General features: G+C 38.4%; 1 protein-coding gene across 1 annotated transcript; it reads right to left on the reverse strand.

The window, feature by feature from the left end:
• Positions 1–716: 716 nt before the first annotated feature.
• Positions 717–23,540, reverse strand: ugt8 (UDP glycosyltransferase 8). The gene is made up of 6 exons (XM_006787185.3): positions 23,349–23,540; positions 17,389–18,221; positions 13,118–13,260; positions 7,158–7,234; positions 5,940–6,159; positions 717–4,861 (listed from the first exon to the last, which is right to left on the reverse strand). The coding sequence occupies exons 2-6, from the start codon at positions 18,217–18,219 to the stop codon at positions 4,483–4,485; spliced, it is 1,650 nt and encodes a 549-aa protein (XP_006787248.1). The 5' UTR covers positions 18,220–18,221; positions 23,349–23,540; the 3' UTR covers positions 717–4,482.
• Positions 23,541–24,917: the final 1,377 nt, after the last annotated feature.

Below are 24,917 nucleotides of genomic sequence, written 5' to 3' on the forward strand. Positions count from 1 at the left end.
CAACAACAAAACAACTTGAAGAATGTAAATTAAACATACCTGCAGATGCTTTTTAAAAAAAAAACAAAAAAACTGTGAGTCACTGTGTCTGTGTGTGTCTGTGTGTGTCTGTGTGTGTGTGTGTGTGTGGGGGGGGGGGGGGGGGGGGTGCATGCGGGGGGAGAGGTGGGGGTTGGTTGGTCTGCAGGCCCCAGCAGGCAGAGTGAATAATTAAGTAAGCGAAGCAGAGTACCAAGCTGGGTGTTTTGTTACCCCCACTCTCACTCAGCACAAGCATACAGCATTAGATAACCCCATCTATCCACGTGTGTGTGCGTGCATGTGCAGTTGGCTACTTTAGATGATTCAACCATTTGATACCTACAAAAGCCTCTTGCTGCTTGGTAACAATTCCAGACAGAAAGCCTATACATCCCCTATCACACTGAGACTGGCTGCATCAACTGCTGCAATCAGCATCGGCCTCGTCTGGGCTCAAAAACATGAATCGCATGCGCTCCTCTGTTCAATACTGCTGCACAGTGGCATCGAGCGCATGTAACAGTTTATAACGATATGATTTTGTTTTTCTTATTCTTGTATATTTTAGTTTGGCGAGAAATTATATGCGACACTATAGGAAGCGTGGAAAAAAAGTTTCAGTCATCTCTGCAAACAAAATATGCTTTTTTTATTCAGCATTAGCATTTTGTTTACAATCTATGTACAACATGGACACACATGACAGAACAAGTGAGGACTTTTTTTTTTTTTTTGCCTAGATTTAAAATGAAAGTAAAATAATGTCGAACTAACTACAGTGAAGTGAGGACAGGTAAGGACGGCGCAAAAGACGGCAAAATACACAAGGAATTAAAGAGAAAGACAAAGATGTGGACAAAGGGAACAAGCTAGTACACTACAGAAAACAGAGCAATGATCAGTTATTCAAGCAGGTAAAATATAGACATCACAAGAACAGATACACTCGACTTTATATTTACTGAAACATAAAGTTGGGACATTTAAGTATGTAGGGTACAACATTATTAATACTGAAAAACTAAAAAAAAAACAAAAAAAACAACCATCTTTACAAACATTTTCTCTTCAGATCCTGTTCATAGCTTGCGTAGCACCAGCAGGCCCATCAGCCATACCCATCATGGGCTGGGTTGGGCTGTGCAAGTGATGTTATAGCTCACAGAGAAAGGAAGGTCATAAAACTTCTCTGAAATATAGTATTTGTGAACATTTTGGTTGGATGTTAAGTTCTTAACAACGTTGACTAGGTTAAATGTTCCGTTGCCATTACATTAAGGTTGTTGTTGTTGGTAAACAGTCCCTCTGCTATGATTCCATCCATAAAAAAAGGTAGAAGAACAAGAAGAAGCACAGTATGTGTAGCATGGTAGTTTGATAAATCAACTAAAGATCCCACGTTCATGATTTTTTTTCTGCTCCTATGCCTACGAGCACCTTCTAAAATACAAATTAGAAGGATAATGAAACCCTGCAGACTCTAAAGATGATCTTCGACTGGCCTTGTACTTTGAACTCAGCAAAAGAGAATTTCCCCACAGGGACAGTTATCACTTTGACACATCATTATTCATTGTAAATGAGGGGTTTATTTCTATAGTTTGAACTATGTCAATCCTTTTTTCCCTTTTAAATACCTCTCTGTTACCTGCATTTACAATTAGCAGGCACAGTGGCAAAAATTAAAAGAGTAGAAATAGTGACAATAGTTAAGTCATATACAGTCATGGCCAGAGTTTTGGATAGTTTTGACTTGACTCTTCAAGATTCAGCTCAAGTGCAGTTATTGAATCATCAAAGGGTTAAACAAAAATACTGCATGAACAACTAAAGAATTAAAACCTTTTTTCAATGCAGTTTCTTATTTTCAAGATCTCAGATATAATTGAAAAGGATGGGTGTGAGGTATTTTTTTTGTTCCTCTTCCCATAAATTTAGCAGGTAAAAATAGATTTCAAGCATGGAATTTGCATTTGGAAACCATAGCTGTGAAATGAGGTCAAAAGGAATCTCAATAAAACTGAAACAGGCCTCATTCAAGGTCCCAAAACAAAGCAAATTCATTAGATACACAAAGAAAAACCAGGGTTTTGGTGAAGAGGAAAATAAGCCTGGATGCTAAATGAAGGCAACAGGTGTATGATCCCAGGATCCTTTATACAATAAAAACACCAAAACCAGAAGAAACCAACCAAACTTCATAAAAACTATTAGAAAAGTCAGACCACTTCTGGAATTGCACTCTTCAACAGGTTGGAACTTAGAGCGGACCATGTCCAGAATGATGAAAAGACAAAAAAAAAGATACACGATATTTGGGACAACTCACAACAAATAACATAACATGGTAAGGCCAATATAATGAATGGGCTTGAGTGGTTTCAAGTGGCTCTGGGTCACTAGTATTTACTGATGATGGGACAGTCTAAAGTCAACAGATCGATACTTTCTGCTCATATTTAGCCAAATGCAGCAAAGCTGACTGGACAGCAAGGGTAACTGTTCAGACGGACAATGACCGAAAGCATGTTGTGAAATGAACCCAGTTTTTGAAGTTAATGACCTGGAATATTGTGCAATCACTGAAGCGGCCCTCTGATCTCAACCTGATTAAGCTGCATTTCACTTCCAAAGCAAACCTAAAGACTGAAGACAATAACTGAAAAAAACCTTAGACATGTCCATGGGTTCTAGGCATCAGTAGAGTGCAAGTCATTTTTAACCGTTTATTAAAAGAATGACTATTTTATTTTACTAATTATATTTGAGCCCTAGAAAACAGGCTAAAACTGTTGTACTTTGACAGTTAATGCAGCATTTTTGTTCAGACCCCTGAATTAAAACAAAGCCTCCACTTGAACTGATATTGTTATTTTGCTATTGTGAGTGCCACTGTTCAAACACCACACGTGAACCACATCTGTTGTGCTTCATTCATACACCCATCCTAGTCCAGAACAACCACACACACGTATTCAAGCACACTGCGTACCCATAAATCTGTGTAACTGTGTGCAGAATGTGAATAACTTGCACTCAGAATTAATATAATTACAGAAGGTAAGTTTGCACATAAACCTCAACAGTATTTCTAAAAGATTTACAGAAGTGAAGCGCTGAATGGAAATCTACCTGAACGGAATAATTTAAAAACATCTGTAACACATTAGAATTAAAACATTTATTAACAAATCATTAACAGCTGAATCATAGTTGAATGATGTACAAAGTGAAGTGTAGCACTGGAAATGACAAGTAATAAATGTGTATCAAAAAAGAGGAGAGAGAGATGAGGGCTGCAGAATTAAAATATGGGGCTGATGATGCAACTAATCATGAGTGCAACTAATGCCCAGACTCCTCCCCTCACTACATGAGCTTAAGTAGCTTTCTGATCTTGCTTTGCCTGTTCATAATATTGTAATATCGTTACTGCAGAAAAAAAAAACATGATCACCTTTTCACAAGGACAAGCCACATAGAGTTCGGCAGAGTCGCTCTCTACCACAACAAAAGTCAGTCAAGAGATAATGCAAAGACCGCACAGCTAAGTGCAGTCACAAGTTGGCACCACCTTGTGAAAAGGGAAAACAGTGCATGAACAAACTGGCCAGCCTGAAGACAACAGTACATTCTGTGGATAATGCAATTAAAGAACACGCAGACTGGGCCATACTCACGCTGACTGCTGCCATCAGCTGTTTCTTTGTTTGTTTGTTTCACGAGTATGAAGGACAAGGGTGGAGTGCAGATGTGGGCTAAGGATTCGGAGTGTACATGGTGCTGTCACACCGACCGAGATATGAAATAAATTAAAAATAAGACGCGTTAAAAAGTCTGATCATTAAAATGCATTTGTACAGTAATAAATAGTTTTACCCTCTATTTACAGTTCACCAAACACTTGGAGTTTGCAGTTAAAAACATTTAATGCTAAATCTTTCAAAAGCCATCTTAATTTGTTTTGTTTTGATTTTTCGAGGATGAGAGGGTTGGCGCTCAAGATTCCCCCTCTTCATCATCCTTCCACTGGTAAGGAAGGCAGGAAGACAGAGAACAGGCAGGAAAGAAGACGCACGGGTAGAAATGATGTCCCCAAATATGTCTTTCCTGTGTTTCATCCTCAAAGAATTCCCAAATTTAATGATGTATTGCTGCACCTGCTGTTGTGGTTGTTAAAGTTTTTGTTAAATATACCTCATTACACACACACACACAGACACACATTCACCCATATTCAGACACACACACAGATTTTGAGCACCCGATGTCTTGCTCTGTCCTCACACAACGCATTGTGTATCCTTTCCACAGCCTCTTGCTTGTTCTGAGTAGCAGTTGCCACTAGACGCAGACCTAAGAACAGCCTTCTTTCCAAACTTTCATAAAACCAGTGAACCAAAAGCTAGAGCTGAGTCCGTAGGGCAACTTCTTCCTCATCCCTCCTAACCTTTCGAAGCATCAATTGATCTTCTTTTCATTTTTCAAGGAGCCGTTGCGTTTGTGTTTCCCATTGGCCATGTTCTCATTATGGCAATGTCCATTGGCCATGCTGCCATCATCTCTGACGTTATCTCCTCTGCTGTGGTCCCTGGACCTACCCCTCAGCAATCGTGCCAACCGGCGTAGGGCAAAGACCGCTAGAGCCATGGCAGCCCCTACAGTAATGACCACATCCAGCAGGAAATACTGGTAGAGGGACACCTCGTATACAGCTGAGCGCAGGTGGCTCGCACCGTTGTGACGGAGAATATAGCCGATCCAGTAAACAGCTCTGCTCACAGGGTGGCCTGGTTGATCTTTGTGAATATTGGAGAGATAACGGGCTTGCTGGCGGTACCTAGGTTGGTAGGTAGAGGAAAAGTGAGATGGCATAAAAAATGAGGAAGGAGATTTGTTGAACAAACACTGCAGTCACAACCAAATCAACATATAGCTTAAAATATGAAATATTATAGACACCCTAAATCACAATGACCTGATATCATGAAAGGTCACCAGGGGGTGTGCTACGACGCTAGGAAAAGCTCGAAGTCAGAGTTTCCTGTGTGGCTTTCTTTATCTTGCTAAATCACCATAGTAACTACTGTTGAACACATAACCTAGTCAGGAGGTTATGTTCACTGAGAGAATCGCCAATTCTCTCTTTTAATGCATGTTTTAAGAGCAATGTAAACTCTCTGCAGGGAGAATACGTGTGCAGGTTGTTAAAACATACTTTATTAAAAACACTAAATGAAGCACAAACTGCAGGTAGCAATGCCAGAATGTGCATGTGCAGAAAATATATAAATGTTTTTGTATTTTAGCTATTTTTGAATTGCAGTCACTAAAATACACACCAAGAATATCTGTTCAATCAATAAAGTTAACTGGCAACTAACTAAAGTGATTTCCACGCCTCCGATATTAGGCTATGGGACAGTAACATTTAATGTTTAAACGTATCCAATTAAAAGTTTCAGAGCTCTAATGTGTGGCTGTCATCTTAAAAATAAACAGCAAATGTTTAAAATGTTTATTTGACCACAGTGCGTTAAATCACCAGATTAACTGTTTTCTTCAGCATTAATCTCGTCTTAAATCGCAACAATTGCATTTTACTGTTATTTTTTTAATGTCAATTAAAAAATTTTGTCAGGTTTTTTTAATCATCATCGGCACCATCAGATAACATTCACTCAGAGGGATCATTTTGTGCAGAACAGCAGTCACATGATCTGTGAAAAACACCTTTTTATGTGAATGGAGTCTCAAGCATAGAACCCAGCCTAACAGAGAAAGTTGATAACCAACTTCATAATACCCGTTATCTCTGACTTGGGTTTTAGGTTTTAGGTAAGCTAAAACCTAAAACCCTTTTATCAGATCTCACTGATAAAAGCAATAATACACAAAGCAGTACAAGACAAACTAACCTGGTGTCTGTGATGACGCTGCTCAGGGCTGTAAAGAGGTCTTCCTCTGTCATGTATTTCCAGTGCAACATGATTCCCATTCCTTTGGCTGCTACGCGCGTCATAGTATCATAATGGTCTCCAAAAAGAGGTACACCCACCACCGGCACACCATGATACATGGCCTCATAGATGCTATTCAAGCCCCCATGGCTCAGGAACGCTCTTGTGTTAGCGTGACCTAGATGACAAGAAACAACAGGTGATTTTTTTTGTATGTTAGGCATAACATTTTTGACGGGGCTGTTTTGCTAAGGTTAGAAACAGTTTAGAGAAACTGAAACAGCAGCACATCAGGCATCATTCAAAAAGAAAACCAAAAAAAGAAAAACATTTTATGACAGTGGGTAACCATAACACCACAGAAAAACATACATTGTTATTTTTAATTTTATAATGCTTCTCACTGTCCTAGTGTGTGTCCTGCAGGTAAAATGGCATTACATCATCACATAATAAAGTCCTTGCTGTCAGTCATTGAATGTGGCATATTCCTCATCCCTGTCAGGCACAATGAACCTGTGTGTACTCTTTCTGGTGAGGTTAATAAGTATGTGAAGAAGGGATCCATACTACACAAAACCTAGTGAGCTGTACCCACAGGGTGAAACCAACAACTCCTGAGGGATGTGTAAAAATTGTCATCAAGCAGTAGTACAAAAAATTAACGTTCTTGAGAAGACTTTTTTCAAGGTAAATATAATAACAGAAGAGTTCCTACAGTTTTTTAAAATCTTGTTTTTATTTTATTTGAGTTTAGTTTCATTTAGTTTTCAGTGTGAGTTTACATCTTTCAGACTTTTTTGTAATTGTAAAATTTTATATTTGATATTGTGAATTATTGTAATGGGGGCTCTTCATCAGATTAGAATTTAAGAAGGCCTGAACGGGTATTATAACACAAACACCCCTTTGTGGAAACGGTTAACTCACATACATGTTGGTGTTACCGTTTCTAAGAAATGCACCGAGGTCTGCTCATATTTGTTAAATTTGACTAATCTTGCAAAGACAAGATCAAAATTACATGTTCTATATATTTTTAATTTATTTCTCGATGAACATGAACAATGATTTGCAGTTTTAGTTAACTAGAATCACCTCGATCTGATTCACAAACAACATATGTTGATAAAAGAACTGGATGCTACGTTTTTTTTAATGATCTCATGTCCTTACCTAATAAGTCATTCTGAGGCATCCAATCAACAAGCTTGGTGTTGTTGCCAAGGTTACTGGGTGGCACGCCAGAGAATCTGAGGAGGAGGAAACAATGCAGAGGACAAACACTGAAACAATTTATTTTAGTTTTGAGAAGAAAATCTTAAATTTAAGCCAATTGAAAAACAAAAAAAAAACTTCAGGTGCTTTAAGTAAAGTAACAATTTATTAGATTGAATAACGCACTTGCTAACACCTTAATAATGCCTAAAAGTGTGACATTATTTTAAAGTGCTCAGTAAAAATCAAGTAAGAAAGTCCAAGTTTCTTCATACTACACAATGATACATTTATAAAAACAGAACAATCTATATTTTTGGCTTTTGTCACATTTTGATGCAAGTTTTTTAATTTCTTTTTATTTGTTATAGTAGTTTCTTAAAAAGTGTTTGCATGTCACACTGTCTCTTGATTGCAGTTTTCAAATGCTAAATGAGGTCAGTAATATAGAGCACGGTTGGTAGAGCGTGCTGCCAGAAATAGTCTGTTTCCAACCACAGTGACTAACTCCGCACTGTGGTGCAGTGGCAAACAGTGTCGGTGATGTAGCTCAAGCAGTCTAGTGCCATATCTACTAATTACGATTCTTTCTGCTACAATGTATAATTTCTTAACACTTCTCAGACACGGGGGGAGGGGGACAATTTAAATTGTGAAAATATAAAAGAACAAAAGGGGACTACTGAGTGTACAATGACACTCACTGCACAGGTTTTCACCTTGATTACTAATGAACACTTAATGATTAGTGTGAATTTCCACAATAATGTGCTCAGTCAAATTCTTTTCTTTTTTTTTTAACAATGTAGTGTTTTGACACAAAAATTTGGATGTTTAGTCCTAAGAGATCAGAAGTTATCCATAAAGATTATGCGAGTTGTGTTCATCCCTCACATTATTGCAAGGATTAGCCAGACAAATTAGACAAATCCCAGTGACTAACTTTAAAAACAATATAACCGACAGACTAAAGAGACAGTCTAGTCAATGCATTAGTTTAGAAAAAAAAGAGCTGTAATATATGTAAATGAGGATAATAGTAAATGCCAGACAGACAAGGTCATTTCGAAACTGTAAGAAAACGTATACACAAAATGAATCATGCACAAAATATAGAAAATCTTATCTTTTGAAAAATGAGACCGATACTATGGCAACAGTGAATCTACACTGACCTATATTAACAAATTTAGTTGTTACAATCCACCTGCCAACACCTTTAGCAGCACATAGTAACATTATCTTATTTCTATTTTTTTCCCACCCCTTTTGTCCAGCCTCAAAAACCTTTTTGTTTACTTCGTCTCGGTTTACATTCTTTTACTGATAATCTTTTTCTCTTTGGCTTAATGTGTAACTTCCCCTGGATAATGAGACGGCCCAGTCTTTGTTAATTTTGTTAAATGGTGCGAGTCCTATCGTCAGTTAACCATATCTAAGACAGAAGTACGCATACACAAGAGGTCACATTGTCTAAGGGTCAGATAGTGGAATGTATTTGTTCTCAAAAATATCTCGTAACAGTCACTGACTCTAAACTGAACTTTGAAGCAAACTGTGAAGCTGTGTGCAAAATAAGAGGCTATCATGTTTGAGGAAGCTCTGTCATCTCCACATTGATAAAACCCACTGATGATTTTATCATGCTTCTTTTGAATGTCTTTTGTCCTTTTCCTTGGTATCATATCTGTAATGAACAGAAACTCACTCAATCAAATTGTTAAATGGTCTAACACTCTGATCTGTGAGCCACAGCTGAGCCCAGCACCCCTCTATACCCTGCATTTCCTCAGTATTTTGTATTATGCTTATCTGTTAGCTATGGTCCATGTTTGTATTGAAAAATGGAGAAGAGAATACAAACACACACCTTAATATCACAAAAAACTCTAGGACTGACTCTCAGGTAATAAATCTACATCATTTACCTTTATGCACGTTTCTGTGTGCAAAGTGTAGAAGTAAATTACTGGTCACTAAAACACTTGTCAAGTGGTTTCTGGCTCTCTGTGATATCGCTCTCTGTGAATTATTACTGTAATTATACAACTTAAACACAAATCTGCAAACCATATCTCCAGGGGACTTTAAGCCATTACATAAACTTAATCAATGTTTACATTAGCAAAACAATATTTCTTGATTCAATGATAAAAACTAGCTTTATGGACTACACCAGCTCGCAGTGGTTTTAAATCAGTGCCCCCCAAATCTGCAGTTGTCACAGAGATGTTGACTGGGCTTTTTTGTTCTGCACATTGTGCAACTTAAAAAGTAAATGTTTAAAAAAACCCACAATGTCCAGTTGTGCTTACTCTTGATCTATTGTTTTATGTAAAGCATTTAGAATTACCTTGAGGTTGAAAGCACCTGGACAAATGAACTTGATTTGCATCAACAAAAGCTGAAAAGCAAAAGTGCTTTTGTACTCACAGGTGTTTAGGTTCTTCTAAGTGCTTGTGTATGTCTGCATGTAAGCATCAACAGAAAAATTTTTATATACTTTTTTTATGTCTTTGACATTGAAAATGTTAAGTGGTGGAAGCAAAACATTAAAATTAATTACATATTTTTTCTGACTGACATTTCTGGCAAGAATCCCTTTGACTGTCTACAGCGCCCGAGACATAAAACAGAGATACATACATTTTTTGTTGCAAAATTACATAAGCATAGCAAGTACCTATAGAGCTTCAAACAACATCACCATCATTGATCAGGTGGAATTCCTTGCGGTTGTGCCACGTGACTTACTGCTTGGAACAGTATGTTTACTTAAATAACAAAAGTCTTTCCAATAAGCTGACATTTTTCTAGAGCCACCAGACATGCAAAGTTTACCGAGCCAGCCTACCTGAATTTTGCCACCACTTTATATGTACACAGCACATTTTAAAGGTAGTGTTTACAAACTAAAAACTAAAGCAAAACTCATGAACTTAATCATCATAGGTCTCATGTTTATTTCTGGGGCACCCTGACCTCCAAGACAGAAAAAAAAACAATACTTATAATTTCTTGGTTCATTTTAAATATATCAAAAATAAAACAATTCCATTGTATTTTACTTTGAATTTAATATTCATTACTTAAATACCATTTTCAATTCTCTTCTTAGTCTGCTCATTCAAATGGATGATTGTGCCATGTGGCAATTTTGAGTTTTAGGTGAAAAAACATAAAACAATATGTATAATTTGAAATGTACTGATAAAATGTATTTTTACTAAACAGATTCAACTCCACAAACCACTTCCTACATTTAAACTGATCACTTTTTTAAAAAGAAAATAATGCACTCGACTCAAAAATATGCAGATCATGCCACTGACTAAATACTCCTGTGTTTTTTGTGTGGGGAGGCATTTCCGCACATTCAGCATATGCATGCTACATTATGACTCCCATCTGTCCATCTCTGTCTGCTTCCCTCCCCAGCCCAAACTCTTTCATCTGTCTTTAACAAAGCACCAATTCACTGTCCTGCCCATCAAAGCCTACATTCATGGAGCCAATTATCAATGACACGATTCATTTGGCTGGCTCCCTGATGCTGTCATCAGCCTTCTTCCTTTTTAACCTCTTAGTTTAGAAGGGACACTAAAAGCTGCATTACCATACAATATCACATAACTGTTGCCCTTTAAAAGAGGATCTTGCCTGTTTGCAATCTTTGTTTGTTCTCTCCTGTGATGAGATTTCTGTATAAAAAGCCTGATTATCATACCATGAAAAATTAGGGAAGTGAAAATAGGGAATGTGTTTCATTTTACTATACACAAGAAAAGAGATGATTCTGTATCATAAAATGTTGCACACATAAACACAACCCGCATTACAACAAAAACAGTGCTTTTTTTTGTTTTGTCATCAAGGTGATATTGCAACCATAATGGAATCATCTGAGGTCCCTCCACCCAGTTTTTACAACAGTCAATTCTTGCAGTTTAACATAGCAACTTGCCTTACCCATGCAAAGTTCACTTGTTCCTCTTTACCACCTCTCTCACCAAAACTAAATAAAAGACGTCACGCATATGTACGATGGCCTCATTTTACTAAGGCACAGAAGGTCAGTAAGCTAACACGAATAAACTGGCACACGAAAAGAACAAAGCAGTCCTATTTAGCCTTGAGCTTTAGCGATCTGTTTAATCTGTATTTTCCAAAAGAAAAGAAAACAATCCCAATAAGATAATCAGTAAAGTCAGCACAGAGGCCTTTTTATTATTTATTTATTAGTGACTCTGAAATTTATCCTTGCACTTCTTGCCTTTTCTTTTTCACCACGTGTGGGATCTAAATGTGTGATGATACAAAGGCCAACTCGAGAGAAAAGGCACAATGTGGAATTATCTTTTTTTAAGACTTAAGTGTTACAATAAAATGAAGACCAATCACTAAAATATCTGTACTTGCAGTCCGAACACAAAAAACATGACAAGAAAACCCAAATCTCTGACCTAAAACCTAATAAAGACAGCATGCAGTGACATACCTGTATTTACACAGAGGAAAACATAATGGAAGGTTAACAGTTCACTTGTATGACATCACTGGAAACTGTGTAGTCAGGCCTCTACAGACTAGCTGCCAACCCTCTACATGCAGGTGCCTGTTCTGCATTATATACCCATCAGTATAATGTTAAGTGTATCTACTGCAAATCAGTACTTTGCTCCTGGATTCACATTACAAAAAAAAGTATTATTATGTGATAAAATGTATACATCCTTAAACCAAATAGTTATCCTTTATCCCATATTTAGTTAAAATATCCATAAAAATGTGGGTCAATGTGGTAAATGAATGGCAAGCTTTTCAAATATACCTGTTAATGATTAAAAGGTTGATGGGTGGTTTTAATGTAATATTAAACTACCACCTCTCGTTATTAATTAATCCTGAAAGCAGTATACAGAACTGAATATGCTGCAAATGCAGTTCTGCGGCTAAAAGTGAAGTAGCACCTGTCGTGTCACATGGTCATATATTGTCTGCACCTCATTCACATATGCAAAAGTGGGTTTATCAGAGCAGTACTTGGGCTGAATTACTTATCCTTGTGATGTGACTAAATTTAGAAAGAAATAAAAATGCAAAGCTACTTAAACTATAAAGTCACTGTCAACTGATCAAGCTTTACTGTGGCACGAACAAGTTTCAGCATTCATGACGCAATTTTATTTGATCTACCAGATGACCTCTAGTAAAAAATGTTATGTCTCTTTCTTATGGTGGAGTAATGACCACTGACCTTAACAGAGGCAAGTGAGGCCTAAAGTTCTTTGGATGTTGTTCTGGGGTCTTTTGTGACCTCTTAGATGAGTCGTTGCTCTGTTCTTGTAATCTTGGTTGGCCTGAGAAGGTTCACCATTGTTCCATGTTTCCAACGTTTGTGGATAATGGCTCTCACTGGGGTTTGCTGGAGTCCCACAGCTTTAGAAATGGCTTCATAACCTTTTCCAGACTGAGAGATCCCAATTACTTTGTTTCTCGTTTGTTCCTGAATTAACCTTTGAGAATGTTTTGGTCTACTCCACTTTATCAGGCAGGTTTTATTTAAATCATTTCGAGATGATCGAGAACAGGTGTGGCTTTCCAAACATGTGATACACAGCAGTTAATTTATATCATAACACCTTCATTTAGAAACTACGTTAATTTGCGTTATCTGTGTCTAATATTTAAATTTGGTTGATAATCTGAAGTATTTAAGTGAGACAAACATACAGAAACATAGAAAATCAGGAAGAGGGCATAGACGTTTTACCACCACTGCAGGTTTCTCCATAAAACACAACAAACAACCAAAAGAAGAGACAGAAAAGAAAAAAATGCCTAGTGGAAGACTGTTGTTAATTTTAGGTTTTAGAAAGTTCTATTCACATCTTTTAAATTGAAAGTAGATTCTTTACCTCCAGATGACACGTTGGGGCAGTCTGGCAAGGGCACCTGCTAGTTTGTGAGCAATGTCACTGGAAAGGTACTTTACACCGGCTCCAAATGACACAACTACAAAGCCGTGCTCTTCTGTGTCTTTCACCCAGTCTTCAAAATCCTGTAGGAACATGAGAAAAAAAGACCAGGGAGGGATAAAGTACAGCTTTAAAAAAAACAAAAAAAACCAAAAACATGTATTTCATATTTGAAAGTGCTTCAATTTACAATTTAACTCAGGATTTTTTTTTAGAGCCTTAAGAACAAATACATGACATCAGCATCAATAAGGCATGACTAAGTCACATGAACTTTAAACACTGTTTTAGTTATCTGCTAAGGTTTGCAGTCACGCCTATGTGACGATAGCATTTATTGTACTGATATAGCAGAGTTTATTGTGCACATCCATTTTGACAGGTTTGCATAAAAATGTAGGATGACGGTATAAAACTGAATAAATGCTACAATCTAACTTGAATATGAAAACGCAGTACACTAAACTACTTTTTTAATAATGTTAGAACAACCGGTAATTATGTCTGAAGGCTGATAAGTACAGAGACTCTAAAACCCAATAACATATTCCAGCCTGAAAACTCTGTAGAGATACATCTAAGCTCAAATCCTTTGATTTTTAGAATGAAATTATATGTTAATTAACAAAAAACTTAATACTCTACAACCTCAACCATTTAGTATCAACTTTGTACTACTCTCAGATTTTTCTGTGTATGAGCTGTTGATATAGGTGCAATCAAAAAACATTAGTCATTCCTGATCATCAGCAACCAAGCCAGAAAAACTGACGCTAAATAACATTCAATATGTACACAAGTCTTTTATAGCACATTTTCACCTATTCAAAATATAAACTCACATAGATGGTAATATACGTAAGGCTCCAGTCGCACAGGCCTAAGGCCAGTTAGCAACCACAGGCAATCACCAATTGCAAGAAACAAATGTATATTCCTAAATGGTCAGGAGGGTTGCTGCCTGTCACGGTGAAAATGATAACTGCTAAAGCTCCAAAGAGACAGAATCAGTTACCACCTGACAACCACGGGTCAGTGGGAGAAAAAAAAAAAAAGTGGATTCTCCAACTGGTTGGCAAGTAGATGCTAAAGCATTTTTGAAGATAGCTTGTCAGGCTTACATTTTAGTTTGAAATTCTAAGGTTTGATATATTTAAAGTTTCTAAGAAAAACAGGACTTCTTGTTGCTCGAAGAAAACTCAGCAGAGACCTCTATCAAGAAGCAATGTCACAGATCCCTTTCAAGAGATCCCTTCATTTGAATTTGCTTTACTGGAAGCAACCCTGGTGCCTACAGTTGGCCATGTAGGAGAGTGAAATCACCAGGGTAACAATAAATTTGAGTATAGTTATCCATAATGGTGGACTGGAGCAGACGTCATTAACCCATGAATGTTTGTTTTTGAGCACTTCTGTATTATTTAAAGCCAAGTTGGGTATTTCTGTGCTCCAAGTTATAATTACTAATTGAATGTTTAACAGTCTTTGCAAGTTTGAGGCTGGCAAAGTATAGTATTATCTCTATGAGTTACAACAAGGTTAAAACATTACCTTTTATGGTATCATTTTCCAAGTAAAGCCTTTTTACAAAAAAAAAAACCCTTTTGAGTGCTATTGATATGTTGAACCTAAGATTCTAGCTATCCTAATTAGAGACTATCCAATACCCTAAATGCTCGCTCTATTCAAATAAAAGATGTAAAACTATCAGCACTACAACTGAAATAACAGAACTCACGGGTTCCTACAAACTACACTAAGCAAATTCTAACCACAAATCTACGTATAAATCCAATACCATATGCTTTTAAAGCATTCTTCCTGTAAAAAAAGGAGTCGTCGTCCATGAGCAAACCTGCAACATGGAACACTCTGCCATGTGGTGCTGTTTTTTGGGGGGTGTTTTTCTTTTTCTTTTTTTAGTAACAGCCTGCCATTACTTGGACTACAGTGCTTCTCAACAGGCACTTGAAAGAAGAAATCATGACAAACAGTCATTTGAGTTTGGGCTTGCTAGGGTTGGATGACTGGACTAATCTATGTTGGCTGTTTGCAGTTGCTTTTATTTTGCTAATTTAGTTGTGTGAGAATTTCATTTGGTAGGTAATTAATTTTAAAAAGATGTGCCATCTCCTTTTAGGTTGTGTTGAGCTAGAGCTGAGAGTTGACAGTTATTGAGATTCTTAGCAATATTATAAGGGAAAGTCATACAAGAAGACCTTAAATGTCAACAAGTCTGTGTACTTTAGCATCATTTAGCATCATATGTTATGCCCAGCTTTTTATTAATTTACAGGCATTTACACATCTCTAAAAATATATTTGCTCTTACAGGTTGTTGAAAGGACAACAGGCAGTTGGATATTAACCCAACCCTGGGGCATGTCCCGATGTGCACTTAAGAAACTCTTAAGTTTGTCCAATAGTAAAATATATTTTTGTAAAAGTGAGGATGGACTGACTAACAGTGGTTGGGGACTGATCAGGGAGCAGCCATGTTGGAGAGACAGGATTGCCGGACAAGTAGGGAGAGAGGGAGGCTAACGGTCCAGCTGCAGGAGCTAAGGCTGCCCTGGCACAGAGCAGCTTCACGGGCACACTGGGCTCTGTGTCCCAGCAGCATACCCCCTACTGTCCCTACAACACGGCCTTAGTGACCCCATAAAAGAGTCTCAGTGTCCCCAGAGTTAGGGTTAGAACAATGACCTCGTTCTCTCTCCACTTCCATTATAACCCTCCACACAACACTGCACAATACTCCCTATTGGCTGGTGTGGCATTCCTAAAACCCTCCGCAGCAGATACCGGCAGCCCGCGCTCGCAATGTCCAAACGCTGGACTAACCCCCCCCCCCCCCCCCCCCATCACTACCCGCCTCTCCTCAACACCCTTCCCCCTTTTGCTCAAAATCTGCCGTGTACATTGAACCTAAACCAATCATTGCACCAGACCTTTCTCGAAAGGGTCACTTTGTAGCACATTGTGACTAGAAAATATCACAAGTGATAAAAAAAAAATAGATAATGGAAACAAGCTAGTGTGAATAACAGCAAACTGTGAAGACATAAAGAGGAAGTCGTTTCAAGAGATAAAAGTGCAGAAAAACAATTCATTAGCTAGAGATGTGTGAATTTGATTGAAATTCAAGAGGAACGTTGCAGCCAAGCCTTTGCAAGTTCCCAAAGGGTTGTTTTTCAACAAGTGGTTAATTACTCGGCAACTATTTTGGAAAAAAATAAAAAGCCAAAATTTTATTGGCTCCAAATTCTCATGTGACGATTTCATTTTCATTTTTATGGCTATAAGAAACATGGATTAGCCATTATTTTCTACTTAATGATACTGCAGTTTAATAGATTAAGGCCTTTTCTGAAAAAGGGCTGTGTCTTTGATTAACTCTGAATAATTCAGTGACAAAAGAGAAACAGTTTGCAGAATGGATTTAGGAGTATGTCCTTTCTCATGCCTTTATAATACCTCTCATGACTCTTCAGGGTTGTCAAACACAGACCACACCCATAACAAAACTTACTGTATTAATGTTTGTAAGTAGCATTAGTTTGAATGCTATGCACACAGAAAAAATACATATATAATTTATTTCCCCCTACCAAGTATCAGTACAAAAACCTAAATATTAGTATAATACTTAGAAAAACAATGCAGCTTCCCATTCTGACCAACAAAGCCACATATTTGCATAATGACCTGTTTCAACTCTGTTCCCATGAGCCAGCTGTACTACAGTGCTTCTGTCACCAGTGCATAAGAGCGCTCATTTTATGCTCGGGCTCCTATAGAGGCCTCTGTGAGCACTAGATGCAGATGCATTCATGAAATGTAGGCTCCATTGTTCAGATCTTGAAATGAATAAGCCTATCTCAAATACAAGTTTAGCATTGGGCCTGAGTACAAGAGAATAGGACATGTAAAGGTGTGAGGTGACACACCTGAAAATTTGAATGCAATAACTGTTGTATTTTTAACATTTGCTGCTTTCTTATGATACTGTCAGCAGTGTTTCATATGAAGGATAAGGACTGATTCAAGACTATGGTCACATTTGTGTCAATGTATTAAATTACCTTGCTGTGCGAGCTGTTTAAATGCTGCATTAGCCAAAAGGAGACTGCACAAGTTCTCTTGGACATGACAAAATAGAACAACCCTCATAATAAGCTCGTCAGCTTTGTGTCCCTTTTGGTACTGACCTGTGGCAGTGGGCTGGGAGGCTTGGTGAGGATGCCACCTATGTACACCACATGTGGAAGGGTGGGTCTGGGGAATTCCAGAGCCATGTCAGTGCACAGCATCCACAGCCGGCTTCCCTGCACCAAGTCAGCCATGGCCACTTGAGGCTTCACTCCGTGCTTCTTCATAATCCGGTCATACTTGGGCAGTGCGATGTAATGGACTCCAAAGCGCTGTACGAGGTAAACAGCTGTGTTTGCAATCCTCTGCATCAAGGACATGCGGTCGGTCAGCAGCGAGTTGAATTCCGGTACGTATGATAACGGGGCCGGGGCTCCAACCTCTGCAGGGTACCACAGGCCGGTGCTGAAAACAGCATATTGCACACCCAGGATATGAGCAATCACAAAACCGCACATTTCATTGGGGTCCACTAGCAGCAGGTCAAACTTGGCCTCTTTCAGCCGGTTCATTACTTCAGTATTGCCAACGACAGCATCGCAGTTCTGAGAGTAGTGGTCAAGAATGTCAAACAGTTCGAGAAATGTCAGGCGGCCTGAGAAGATGTTGGTGACTTTGGATTGGAGAAAATTGTCAGCTGTGGTGCTGTTAAAGATCCCTTGATAGCGCTGTAAATGGTAGTGAGGAGAGGGCGGGACCTCACGACCCTCTGAAACTAGAAAATGGGTCTCGTGGCCCTCCTTGTGTAGAGCTGTTGCCAGCGTTTTGAAGATGTAGAGGTGCGATTCAAACATGATGGGTGGGACCACAATCACTTTAGCTGCTCTTGTCGTACTGGGACTCCATGTGAGGAGGCCCAGGAGGAGTAGGAGTGATGAGGGTAGTAGCATGGCTGAAACAATAATAATAATAAAAAGAGCAATATTAGGATTACAGCTACAAAATACACAGTACAGACATTCCAATGCAATATTATAATACAGATACAGATCACTGTTTATCCATGAGCAATGCATCATAAAACTTTATGTTTACTAGGAGTTATTTGTCTGTGTGCTTTGCACCTTCAAGGAGGAGGCTGATGGAAAATTACTAATTAGAAAGAAGCCCGACCAATACCAAGAGAAGAAACGGCCAATTAGACGAGTTTATTTAGTCGAGATAAACCTTCATCTGTATCAGCAGAGCATGATTCAGAGAGTTGAAAATCTTATTTCCTGTTCATTGAACTTCAAGCCTGGAAATGAATTCAGCTGTATAAATTTTCTTTCAGTTCTCTCATACATACAAATCCATATTAAGAAATTACAAGGTCTCAACTTTTGTGCCGTTTCATTTTTCTGGCATCAAAACATTACATTTCCTTATCAACTTCTTCTTTCTTCTGACGTACTTCGATTCCACCGCTCCATGTCTAATCACCCTGTGCGCAACTGTCGCTGACATGGTGTGGGTAGCACCAACGTCATTGTGAACCTCCAGCCGCCCTATTCACAAATACAAACACAAAGAACTATTATTGAGCCTCCATTTCATAGCCTGTGCCCTATATGCCTACACTCATTCTCTCGCTCTCTCTCTCGGCCCCTCTCACTTGGATTAATGATTAACAGTGGGAGCTTTTTTATGGAGGGTCATCCACTATGCAGGTTACATTTATCTACAGTGGCTAAACCATAAGTTGCTACAGGTTGCTGTGTGGTGATGACATCCAAGGGAAATTTATGGGTGCTATTTAAATACCTATAGATGAATATAGAAAGTTGTATGTTGGTCTGGAAGCCTTTCAAGGGTGAGCCATTTATGATATCCTCTCTGCCCCACAATACATCTCCTACATTTTGTTTTGTTATGGCACAAGTAATATCTCCTGATTGTATTACAATTGCACCTGTTGATTCTGCTTGCCTTGTAGCATTCAATCATAATAGGAAGACACTTGTTTAATCACAATATGGAGTTTCTCTTTTCAAAGCGAGGTATGAAAAGGACTAAAGGGTGTCACCATTTTGCATTAAAATAGCCTCAGCATGTTGTTACAGACACTTCTCAGCACAGACTGTTGATGGTAACTATAGAAACCAGCCAATGTCTACTGAGGACTAAGATGCGTCATGACTTAGGTTACCAACAATGGAGTCTGGTTACCGTGTGTGCAGGGACAGCTGAGGAAGTGATCTGGATTCAGAGAATTGAAGGATATAATATTATGGGATTATATGGATGGAGACAAAATGAGATGGGGAAGATTAGAGCAAACTAGGAACTTATTTTAAAATTAATGAAACCTTGGGAAGACAGCTATTGTAGTTTGTAAGATAATAGTCAGCAGGGGAATGCTGGGAGATAAATCAGTGTAATGTTGATACTTTTGATATTGTGCGATTCATCTTACGAGCTAAGCCGCTGTTAAAATATACAAAGGTAATCAGACAAATGTGATGTAGGCAGTAATGGCTGCAAAAATCTACAATTAACATCTTAGTCTGCCCATGCAGGATACTGATTTCCTTTAGATTTACATGATAATTAACAATGATTAATAAACTATTAATCTTAACGAGATAAACTTTGTACAGTGCTTATTAGTCCACCACCCATTGTAAGACTTATGCCACAGCTGCTCTAAATTAACAGTATTGGTCATTTAAAGAAAAATCTAAATTTAATGTATCTGCAACAGTTAATCTTCCAGAACGCACCACCTCTTTAATCAAAAAGATAGAGACTCCGTTTTTTCTTTCGATGAAGATGCTAAATTACAGTTATTTAACAGAAAAAAAAATGGTTTCAGTCGTTGAATATGATGCATGATCAATATCTGACAGCTCAGACGTGTCCAGACTAAAATTTGGTTGCCCAATAAAAAAAACCAATATAATCTTTAGTTTTAAACAAGTTTTTGGCAGATTTCTAAAATTGTTGTTTTTTTATGACAGGTGATCTAACAAATTAGTTAGGCAGTGTATGTAAGAAAAAAATATTATTAATGTCTTATTAATGAACAGAAAATGCTCTGGACCCACTCTGCTTTCCATCAGTCCACAATTCTATCCAGTTAAACAATAAAAAAAAACACAAAATGTCTTTTAAAGTTATGCTGTAATGTATAACTGTCTATAACTTACATCCAAAACTAAAACTTAAACTGATGTGCAATACATTGTTAGTGCTAGATTTTTAAGTGCATCGTACAATACCATACAAAATATTTCTAAAAAAACAACAACAAAAAAAACTAAGCATAACAACTCTTCTGCACAATAATTTGTATTTTTTTATTCAAAATCGACACAAAAGTAACTGAGAAAGAAACTATTTAATAGTTTTTGAGGGGGGGGACTTTAACTATGTCATTATCTTAAAATTAGTCTTCCATTCAGGTTCTCTGTTTTCTAGCATTTTCTGCACACACAATCTCTTATGCATTACTAAAAATCAAACCAAGTATAGTTTTGGCAGGAAGCACTTTTATCCAATCAGTGCCACAATGTGGTAATTATACCGTGATTAACACTCTCTAATGCAGACTAACGTTTTCGGGATGTAACACAGCAGGAGGCCCCTTGCTGTTTCCACAGAGGGGGTTCATTAGTTCAATTCACCCTGGTGAGAGCGGAGAAGTGACGTCCAAGAACTGATATTAAGTCAAACACAAGTCAGCCTTTAGCTATTTATTTTTGGCTCATATCTCTCAAGTGAAGCAAGATAAACTGGTCTTAGGTTTATTTGCTGCAAAAAAAATAAGAACCCAGCTGAGGACCTTGAAGGGCAAGACTGGCTAGCCTGAGGTAATAACGCTTGAATTTTAGAAAAATCAAAGAAAAAACACTCTAAAAGATTAAATGGACTCAGACATCCAGATGATGGTAGCTTTGAAGTCCTATTGCTCAGCTAGCTGGTGACTACTGGCGGAAGACGGCTTCGTAACCTGCTGAAAGGTGTTAAGGGTGATGCAATCCTTTTATTTTAAATCATGCCTGAGGTTAAACCCTCATAATGAAATTTGACATAGCAACACGTATCTGGGCCTAGTGGCTGCATACAAGTGTCATCAACAAAAAAATGCAAGTGCACATATGTGTGAAAAGTTATAACAGGTCAAGTATATAAAAGGTTAGTTGAAATTCTGTGATATCTGGAAACATAATACTTTGTACTGTTAACTCTAAGATGGAAGGTGATGCAAGAGCACTTCACAGATAAGTAAAGGTCAAGAGCCTTTAGATCTTGAATTTTGGTGAAAACAAGCTGAAAAGTGGGGGGGTAAAAAAAAAAAGACAACTTGGCTTTCCCAGGCCAAAACATGTGAAACGCTGTTTGTAATAGCAACAGGGCTTTTTCTTCTGCACGCCCTTATCTCTTAAAAGCTTCATCAGCATTTTAAGGAAAAGGTAATAAGCACAATGGCTACAGGTATCTGCTCAGACACAACGTGTTCTCTCCTGACAAAGGGAAAAATTACAGCTTTTTGTCCAGTATAAGGTATTTTCCAATCACCTTTACCTTGATTCTGAACACGTGACTACCCTTACTGCTCCCTCCCTTTCATCATGATTATGACACTGCTACATAAGAACAGGTCGGACAGGCTCCATCTTTTACAACATTGTGTCAGCAAATAAACAAAGAACTAGACTGCGACAGAGCGAATGAGTTTACAGTGATGGTATCTCATTAATGTGAACTACAGATAAGGAAGCACCAATCAATGTGGACAGACATGGTCTGTCTTTTTCAAGAGATAAACATTGTGTCAGGAAATAAAGAAGGATAAAATAAAAAGGAGACTAGGATAAAGGCAATGTGTTCCAGCAACCAATGTGAACCAGAAATAAGAAAGAAGTGATGGATGTGATAGTGATGGTATTAAATTCCCCTATTTGCTTAAAAATATTATCAATGGGGAAACAAAATAGGTTAAGTAAGTGGGAACACAATCTGTTAAGTAAGGCAGGCTGTCACAGTCTAGGAGGGTTATCCTTTTATCCCTTATAATAAGGGTAAGACTTGAGCAAAGGCACACGTCATAACACAAACCAGCAGTCTGACTGTTAAATCAATACCGCAAAGAATTTCTGAGGACGAAATTCATCCCAATCGAAATTCAAGTTGGACTTACGTTGGTCTGTTTAGCAGTGACTGTCACACACGCAAGAGTGACATAACTACCTCTGGCCTGACAGAGACTGAGCAGTCAAGAAAAAGAAAAATGTCAGGTGATCACTTTGCGTCGGAGGAACAGGACTGGCTTAACAGGTGCTCTGATGTTAACCCTCCCACAAGGAAAAAAAGTCACAGAGAATCGCCGTCTTTACGCTTGGTATTGAAATACCTTAGCTTAAGGTCATATAGGACAGTCCACTGGACACGTGATATTAAACTGTAAACTCTCAACATCTGTAATGGAACATCAAAGTCCGGCCAACAGATTTGATATCATGTGTGATAAGTAAGCTAACTCAAAAAAAACAAACAAAAAAACCCACCAATGTAGTAGTGGTCGTGTTTGCCTATTTCTACAGGTCTTTATATGTTTTATAGCTCTCTCTATATATATCGATCATAGCTTAAGTCGTGGGTGAAAAGGTTAATCCTTCAAGTCCAGAAGCGCAAAAATCCAGGGACCAAAAATTATATTTTTATGAGGAAAAATGTATGAATAAAGCTGCCCACCACGCACACACACATATATATATCCAACTCTGCAAAATGGATCAGCTTTTGAATTTAAGGAAAAAATGCGAAACAATGATTCTCGGCTAAAGAGAGACATTTTCGGCGTGGATATTTCGCCAGGGACGTGAACACAGCATAAGATAGCAACCCGACTACACCTGCACCTTGAGGGGGATGGGGACAGCCGGCTGAGCTTTAAAAGAAAAGGTAAGAAAGTAGCCTGTAACCTGTCATCTTCATCAATATCAGCCACCTGTATGAAAAAATAAAACTGCCAAGTTTTATGGGCGAACCAGGTAAAAGCACCTGTTGACTAAAAGTTCGCCTGGGTTGGCCTTACCTGGGGACTTCAGTGTAGTTCGGGAGAAATTAAAGGTGAAACTGCAGCAGTCTCGATTTTCCTGAAGAGAATTTTACGCGTCGTGTAGAAACAACGCAAAAGGTAGTCAGTAAAACACGTCCCCCGGCAACCGAGAAGGAGCGGAGGGAGCATTAAACTCAGAATCCCACACAGGAGTGGCCGAAAGGCGGGGCTATCTGTGTTGCAGGATGGAAGTGAAGGGAGTGGCAGAGAGAAGGGAAAAAACACGACGGAGCGGTGGAGTATAACAGCCCATACAGGTAAGCCTACATACTAGTTGTAGGTGACTCAGTTTGCGTTGACACAATCGGTTTTGGTTTTGTTTTGTTTTTTGTTTTTTTTTAATGAGCGTAGCGATCGAAGGTAAGGTAGAAAATGAGGCGCCATGTTAAGTCTTTTAAATTCAAATCGATTAAATCAAGCAGAAAATTAAATTATATTCACTTTTATTTACTGTTATTTGTAGCCACTATCAGTGAGTTTGGACTTGTGTAATGACCGGATATTATGAGGTCTCGTAGTATCACTTCATAAGGCACCCTTTACAAAAGATTTCTTTATTTCTCTCACCTTTTATGTGGGTGTGCTTCTAATTAGTTCCTGATGGTGCCGGTATTCAACACTCGGCCCACCGAAACTCATAAACGCTTCTAAATGCTGGGTGTGAACAACTTTAATACGCCGTCTGTTCCATTTCTTTGTAAGTTTGTTTTAACAGTAAGAAGAATTATAATGGATAATCAAACGATATCAGCTGATGACAGTGTGAATAAAATATATATTTTCCCAGATCATCCATTTACAGGAATACAGCACTATATGCACACTATACCGGATATTAGCTGCTTTGTTGTTATTGCTTTTGGGAAAGTGGGCTTGCTTAACTCCCCACCTACAAAAAGGTATGAATAAGGGAGAGATTCTTATCAGACAGCAAAGAGGTAGGAATAAAGAATTTAAAGGGGGTGATTGCAATAAATGCTGACGGTGTAAGTTGTAACTGGTGTCACACAAAGAAGCAGGTCTGTTTACACAGCAAACACAGAAAAATAGGTGGGAATGCAACGTAATTTGGATGGTGGGGTTGGGCAGGGTGGGGTTGGGGGATACTGGAGAGCAGGACCATAATGTGTGTTGCTAAAGACAAATGGATGGTTCTTCTCTAACTCACAGTGATTCATTTGTTTATAAGCCTGCCCTCCACACAAAGACACCCCCGCCCCCCTACATTCAGTGCCCTCTCCATCCCATTTCCTCAGCTATGCCCTGAGTCATCACAATATGCAATTCAACTACTGGCTGCTGGGCCTGAGCATCCACTCAGTCCACCAATCCAAAGGGAGGCCTGTATGTGGATTTAGAGCGTATGCAACCATGTACTTGTTATTTGTCTGTGAGCTGGCCTTCAGCCTTCACTCTCCCATTATTATATGTCTCTATCCTACTCTACCCCTGGACACTATTTCTCTCTGTTTCACTCTCTCTTTTCCACCCCCCTCACTCTTCCGATGCTATTGTCTTTCTCCCCCACCCCCCAGATATCAGGTG

Source organism: Neolamprologus brichardi, chromosome 6 (assembly GCF_056152115.1).
Source record: "Neolamprologus brichardi isolate AB-2024 chromosome 6, ASM5615211v1, whole genome shotgun sequence".
Lineage (NCBI taxonomy): Eukaryota > Metazoa > Chordata > Actinopteri > Cichliformes > Cichlidae > Neolamprologus > Neolamprologus brichardi.